We start from the raw sequence: 7,524 nt of genomic DNA, 5'->3' as shown, positions 1-7,524 counted from the left end.
AAAACAAAACAAAAACCAACCTCATCCAATAATTCTTATTAAATTAGCTGTCCAAAGGCCATCAAAACAGCAGTACATAGCAACCAGTACAATTCACTTACCCCAGACTGTTGACTGCTGTTTACTGCTAAACAACTTCTTAGCAATGAAGCTTTCCACAATTTCTTCCGTGATAATCATCATGTTGGCTCGCACACGGAGTGGAAATGGCCAAAAAAGGTAAGAGCTGACTATTTACTATTACACATAGTGCTTCTATGTCAGCTATAAAACTTTCTTTTTGCTCGAGAAAATTGTAAGGTATCTAACAGAAAAACTTAATGACGGTGTTTACTGTTGCAGAAGGTAATTTGGTGCAGTTTATCTTGCTATTGACCTTTATTCTGAAAGCAAAGGGTTTTGTGTGCAAGTCACTTCAAAAAGAAAATCGTTTTGGCTTTTTAAGCAACCTGAAAGCAAAGGGTTTGTGTGCAAGTCACTTCAAAAAAAGAAAGTCGTTCCAGCGATTACGCAACAGGTGCGAAACTGGGACAAAGTTCTACTTTTCACAACGGTTTCAGCTACGGAGAACTTGCGAAATCTGTTGATCCCAGTTCGTGGTATAATATACTAAGCAGTACCGTCTGATCGACTGCCTTGTGTTGCAAAAAGGTACACACACTCGAACAAGTTGAACGAAACGCGTGAATTTATAGCCATACTTCCCCATATCTCGTCTTTAATGATTTACTGATGCAACTGGTAGCATAACAAACGAGGTCTCATTCACTTGAACAAAGTTGGTTACTTTGTTTGACTAAGGTCAATATTTTTTAATATGTGATTGAATCGATTACAAATAGTTACAAAGAAGTGATCTAACTCTCGTGAACTATTGAAATAACTCATCAGTAAACAACCACGTTCTAATATTACACTGTCTTCTATGGTAATAATATATTTTTAGGTTATTAACTGTTCCTTTAATTCCAATCTTTTGGTTTAGTAACTTAAACAAGTCCCTTTTGTCGACAGATCTTTGATACCACCGGGCACTGTTGAACGAAAGGTTTGTAATTTGCGGCTTATGATAAAGTTAATACATTTTTAAGTTGTTTTTCTTTAATGGCTTCCCTAACAATTCAAATTTTTGATAGCGACAGAGGAGAGAGTGCACCAGTGACCCAGAGCATCCGTTTTGTCAATCAAAGTTTTATTACGTAACTAATGTTGAAAGTCAGTGCCACGCGTAAAGTTACATAACTCGCTAGGCCTAAGAACACGTGTGTTAATAAAACCAGTTAGACATCGTCGGCTATAACCCCGATAATCAAAGTCCACCGTTGGAACAAAATGTCTTTAAATTGTTGGAAATATTGTCAAGACATAAATTAAATGCTGTTTAAAGGAAAACTGTTCATTATTATCATGTCCGCCATTTTGGGTTTTGAACGTGCCACACTGTCGCTAACACTGTTGAAAAATCCTGGTGGGTATTAATGGCATTTCACTGATCAACATAAAAGGAACGACCTCATATCGCCCAAGGCTTTTATTTTAATTTTTTTATTATTTTATTATGTCTACATGAGACGTTAAATAGCGGTGTGCGGGAAATTAATTTTTCTAGTTGTTGGTTACAAATCGATACTGATTTGAATGAACGTACTTTTATTCGCAGGTTCCTTTATTAACAAGCATCGTGGAGGCAGGCGGCCATCGCGGTCTAGAGGAATGTCAGAAACAGTTTAAAAACGAGATCTGGAACTGTGCGATTGAAAACAACAACGTGCTAGGAGAGTTGTCTACCTTGACTTACGGTAAGAATGCAAATATTTATTCTTTGTAAGGTTGGCCACAAGTAGCTCGAGAACTTTTTGGCAACTTGACATATTTGGAGCGACGTTTTTTATCCATTTTGAGAGTTCGTAGCATCTGTTAGTTTTTAAATTGGTCTTACCGTATTCGAAAGATTTCCTAATGTTTGTCGAAAGCCACATAAACATTTCTGAATTTTTGGGTAATATTTCGAAGGTTAAAGAAGACTTCCAAGGAAGATCCGATGATCTGTCAACTACATATCGACAAATTTTGGCTCATTCAGCATAAAAAATATTGCAGAACGGTCAGGCAAACGTGACGTCTTCGTTACCTTTACATGTGAAACGGAAGATAAAGTATGTTCCGTTGAAAGTATACTTAGATAAGGGCAAATGAGGTGAATTTGGCAAATCCTGTTGCGATAAAATTGCACCAGAAAATAGTTAGAAATCTTATTTTTCTAATTAAGCATTAATTAAATGGAAAGAGCGTGCAGTCAGTCAGTCACTCAATCCCTCTTCGTGCCCTGTGGCACATAAGGCCTTTACAAAAGATCGTCACTTGCTTCGGTCCTGAGCCCTCTGCCCTGTTGTTCCGAAAGAAAGATGGTTTTCTTTTAGTTCCTTTTGCATTGGCCTCCATGTCTCCTTTGGGTGGCCGAGATGACTCTTTCCCTCAGGTGTCCAGTGAAGTGCTGTTGTGGTAATTGTGGAAGATGACATTCATATCACGCGCATGGCCCACCCACCTTCATTGCATTTCTTTACTTGTAGTGCTATTGGCTGCGCATTAGATGTTCTCAGCAGGTCTTTGTTGCTGGTAATATTGGGCCAGAAAAATCCTTCGAATGCGACGGAGGGATTTTTTCTGTTGAACTTCCAACTCCAATCTTCCAGCATTCCGAACCATCTAAAAGCACACTCAGAACATTGCTCTTAAAACTCCTGAGTTTGGTATACAGACTGATCTTCTTGGATTTCCAGATCTTATGTAAGGTGGTAAAAGCCTGGTTGGCCTTTCTGATCCTCTTTTTCACGTCCTTTTCGCCCATCTGTTCTTACCTTGCTTCCTAGATAAGTAAATTCATCAACCTCCTGTACTTTTGTTATTTTGATGATTAGTCCCATCTACCATTCTTCAGGTGAGCTTTCCTTTGGGCCATATCTTCTAGACGATATTCCAAAGGATAAAAGGGATTTCCTGTTTTTCCTCCCCAAGCATTTCGGGGAGAATTCCGTCTTCCTCGGGTGCTTCCCATTTTTGAGCTTTACATCTCCCCCCACTTCAATAATATCATCTGAACAAACATCCAGGACCGATGGATATGGCCTATTCAAGATGTGTTCAAAATGATCTTTCTATCTTGCACTTTGTTCTGTGATAAAATAACCATCCCATCTGTTGTTTTTAGGGGCCTGGAGAGATTTGTTCCATAGTCTCATTTTGGCAGCTTCTTGGCGATCTGATAAAGAGCCTTCATATCTTTGAGCTCGAGGTTGGCAGCTTTCTCTGCTTCCATGTCAGGTCTCTCTATCAGGTCTTGCGCTCTATTTCACTTCTTCAGTGTCTTTCTCTCTGTATTTGTGAATAATTCTTTCACAAAGCCGTGCTGATTTGGCAAAAGTCAGTCACTTCGTCAGCTGGTTCTTTCTCTTATCCACTTAAGTCTAAGTGAACTCAGAGGTCCATTCCTTTTTCTCTTAATTCGTCTATTTTAGCCAAAGGTTTCTTTTCTAGCATCTTCCATACCTTTAGGTCACGAATGGTCATTTCCTTTTGATCTTCCAGAATGCTAAAACTTTTCTTTAACGAGACAATAAAGTTTCTCTTGACTTCGGGTTGGTTTAGTTTAGGGACATGATTTCTCTTTTCTGTAGTCTCAGTTTCAGCGACAATGTTGCTACAACATGGCTGTGATCACTTTATTGCTCAAAATGCCCAATCCATGTTTTCCCCATGGTCTTTTCTCAGTCATTGTTGTTGCTTCCACCCTGGCATTTAGATAACCAAGAACGAGTAAGACATCATGCTTTAGCACTACGTCAAGTTCTGTTGCTTGTAGGATCTTGTAGGCTTTCGTGTAAATGTGTTTTTTGCATCTTCCTCTGCATCTTCTGTTGGTGCGTAGGCTATGATGATGCCAGACAATTTGGCGAATTTGGAGTTAAATCATGCATGCAACAGCCTATTGCTGATTGACTTCCATTTCAGTAGCGTGTCGCAATGATCTTTTCTAACATTAATTTGACCCCTTCATGTTGGTAGTCGTCCTGCCTGCCTGACCATATAGTCGTTTCACCTCTGGCTAGCATTCGTTTTCCAGCCCCTGTTCATCTTGCTTCAGTCTGTTATTCGCAAAAGTGATATCAAATAGCAGTGCATCTGTCTCGCTGTCTGTTCGAGATTGCCTGTCTGATACAGGGTTCCCACCTTCTAACATACAATTTTGATGTTGGGTTTTGGTGTTAGGAGATCCAGTTTCGGGGTAGAGAGTTCCGGATGGCTTCAATCTCACACCATCATTCTCCCAGTTCTCTGGCTTGCACCAATGCAAGTTGCGTCTCTTGTTCTAGTTTCTGTAGCAAGGCACTTTGCAGGATGGGGTTGCTAGCCTCGCATGTCCCGGCAAGATAGGGCCAGATAATCCATCCAGGCGGAGATATAAAAAAGAGCAATTTTGCAAAGACAAAACAAACAAACAAAAGCAACTACTTGGTATTTTTTGGAGCAACATTTTGACAAATTTTAGACACCTTTTTGAAAAATTTCGAAGATTTTGTCGACAGCCTTAATTCTATTCCGGAAGAATTCTGCATTATAGACAACTTTTTTAAACACAAAAACACCTGTATTCCTTCATGTCCTTGGTTAATTTTTAATTTCCTGAACTAACAGACCCAGGAAAATCGTCTAACACAAGTCACCCAAAACTCGCTGGCAAAAATGGAGGGTATTACTTGGTTAATTAAACCAGTGTTCGTTAACAGCAGTGTTATGGTATCAAAACCCTCATTTTCAAAGCCAAAAAAGAGCGGATCCTTCTCACTTCCCCTTAACTCTCCTATCCCCAGTGACATTTCTAAATAGATAGTGCTGTATTGTTGCAGCTACTCGAGAAACAGCTCTTTTGCACGCCATTACCGCTGCCGCCATCACACATGAAATTACGCTACAGTGCAGAGAGAATAAAATACCGGGATGTCGGTGTGTTGAATTGAAGAACAGACAGCAAAAAAGCGGCACTGAGTACTGGCAGTGGGGAGGCTGCAGTGATAACATCTGGTACGGTGAGAACATGACACGAAGCTTCATAGATAGTCTGGAGCAAGGAGATAACGCGCGGAAAGTAGTCAATCTGCATAATTATGACGTAGGAAGAAAGGTAGGTGCTAGATTTTTTTTGGATATTTGAGAATTTGGAAATAGTTATTGCAATCAACTGGAACAAATTTTCAGTGGTTTGCCAATTGATCAACGATCCAGAAATGACGTCATTGCACTTTGGACTGGCTACTAAGGGCTGGATATATACAAAACAAAGCCTGGAAAAAACATTGTGATGCATTATTATCCAGGTTGAGTGAGAGTAACTGGTCAACATTGTCCTGGTTCTATCGCTACATACTTTGGAGTGGTCATGACTGATCAGTTATGACGTCACATCACTGCTAAAACGACGTCATTTTTTAGAATACGCCTTCTTGGATTTCTATTGCATGAAATAAAACATTTTTATATCACGATGAAGAAGTGTGCCCACCCCTTCTCCCAGTCCAAACAGCTTTCACTAAACAGCACCAAAAACGTTATGCTGCCTTTTCTTTAAGCGTCATTTTGGCCACGAGCTTAAATGTTTGAATATGCTGTTTGCTTTGCGAGACATCATCGTGACACTTTGTCTTCTTGTTCCCCGAAACGCGTGATGTGGCAACGGTGATTCGGGGGACAAGTAAGTTCAAAGTAAGGAACTTGATATAGTGTACGGGTTATTGTGCAGTTTATTTGCGTCAGTTCTCTGACCTGGGGCCCGTTTCTCGAAAGCCCCGTTAACTTTTCGGGCCCGTAAAACCATTTTTAGTTATCTGTATCTTAAAAACAGATAACTAAATGTAGGGAGTCTCTGGAGTCTCTGTTCATATTAAAAATATCATGGAATTAAACAGCTCTGTGATCAGAAGGTTTGAGATTTCGCTATGGTTTTCTGGGTGCGAAAACTTTTCGGGACGTTCGAGAAACGGCCCCCTGGCGTCATTTAGATTTACTACACCGTGCTGACGAGTTCCAATAAGAACGAAACAGCTGTCCACGGCTGCAACTTGACTTTATGGGTTCTAGTCGTGTTTGTGTCTCGCAAAGACTACTTTTCACGCAGTATTAGCCTTGCTGTATTGTTTGTTATGTTATTTCATTTCTTTGGATAAAAATGAACCATTCGCTTATGTGTCGCTTTTATTAAACAGGTTGTTAAATTAACCATGCAGAGAGAATGCTTGTGTCATGGTGTCACCGGAAGTTGTAATTTCAAAACTTGCTGGAAATCGCTGGCACCATTCAGTGTGGTTGGTGCGGTAACGAAAGAGATGTATCACCACGCTGAGAAAGTTACCGTCTTCGATGACGTGCTGCGAGGGCAAGACAATAAACAAGTCACAAGGAGAGACAAAAAACTGGTTTTTCTTGATTCTTCCCCTGACTACTGCGTGCGAAACAAGACTGCTGGCTCGCTGGGCTTGCTGGGAAGGACCTGCAGGAGTGATGATGTAAGCACGGGCACATGCAAATCGCTTTGCGACTCGTGTAATCTGGGACACAAGACAGAGGAACACACAAAGACCGTCAGATGTAGGTGTAAGCTTGTATGGTGCTGTAGCGTTGAATGTAAAACGTGCACTAAAAATTATTCTCTAACAACTTGTACACCGCGATAGGTGTTAAAGGTTTTTCTTACCGACACACGAGCAGTAAGACTGCAAACCTAAAAAAATCCCTGCTATTGAAAATAGTCATATGCCAAAACTTTAGAAAAGCGTTGTTAATTTGGTTATTAATAATGTGTCTAACTTAATTTAAACTCAGGGATTCTCTATATACAATTTTTATTATCATTATTATTATTCTCTATATACATGTGTGTACTTTTGGCCATGAAATAACACTAGGTAGTTTTCGTTAAGGTTTTTTGTATCACCGAAGACCCCAATATGTTTAACATTCTCTCGTGTCAAGCACGTGCCTTGCGGTCTCAATGGATACATAGCGTAGTGAACGCACGAGAATTCGATTTAACTGTACATTGGGAGGTATAAGGAAGTGTTTATTTTAAAAATTTCGGCACAGTGGAGACAGTAGAGAGCATAACAAATAAGAGTTGAACTCCAGATTAAATTTAGAGCAAAGTGCACGAAGCAATATTTCCCTTCAGACATAGATTTTTGAGGCTGCATATCCGAAATTGAGACATGTAACCGGTAACGAGCTTAGAGTACTAGTTAGCAACCAATCACAACCTGTATGGCACCCTGCCACAGTTTACCAATTGTAAACTGATATCTTTCTATAATTATAAGCATAGGCGTACGGGCACCTTCGGACCTGGGGGGGGGGGGGCGGAGACCTTATTGCCCGAAAAAAAAGGCATGGGTTGAAAGCCGAATAAAGAGGCCAAAAAAATGGACAACAAACCGTGCATTGAAATAGTTGTGTACAAACCTTGCCTGCTTGTTT

General features: G+C 40.2%; 1 protein-coding gene across 1 annotated transcript; it reads left to right on the top strand.

Moving 5' to 3' along the window:
• Positions 1 to 122: 122 nt before the first annotated feature.
• Positions 123 to 6,864, top strand: LOC144665555 (protein Wnt-8b-like). Its single transcript, XM_078526806.1, has 5 exons — positions 123 to 219; positions 1,015 to 1,048; positions 1,661 to 1,799; positions 4,908 to 5,182; positions 6,261 to 6,864. Exons 1-5 carry the CDS (start codon positions 146 to 148, stop codon positions 6,726 to 6,728), a joined length of 990 nt encoding a protein of 329 aa, XP_078382932.1. The 5' UTR covers positions 123 to 145; the 3' UTR covers positions 6,729 to 6,864.
• Positions 6,865 to 7,524: the final 660 nt, after the last annotated feature.

This window comes from Oculina patagonica, chromosome 9 (assembly GCF_052425735.1).
Source record: "Oculina patagonica isolate OP01 chromosome 9, crgOcupat, whole genome shotgun sequence".
Lineage (NCBI taxonomy): Eukaryota > Metazoa > Cnidaria > Anthozoa > Scleractinia > Oculinidae > Oculina > Oculina patagonica.
Note: the sequence above shows the minus strand (reverse complement) of the source record. Positions and strands in the feature narration are given on the sequence as shown.

Coding starts and splice junctions, on each gene's coding strand:
- LOC144665555 (XM_078526806.1), top strand. CDS start 146: ATGAAGCTTTCCACAATTTCTTCCGTGATAATCATCATGTTGGCTCGC. Junction 1,049..1,660: donor CGGGCACTGTTGAACGAAAG/GTTTGTAATTTG, acceptor TTTTATTCGCAG/GTTCCTTTATTAACAAGCAT. Junction 5,183..6,260: donor ATTATGACGTAGGAAGAAAG/GTAGGTGCTAGA, acceptor TTTATTAAACAG/GTTGTTAAATTAACCATGCA.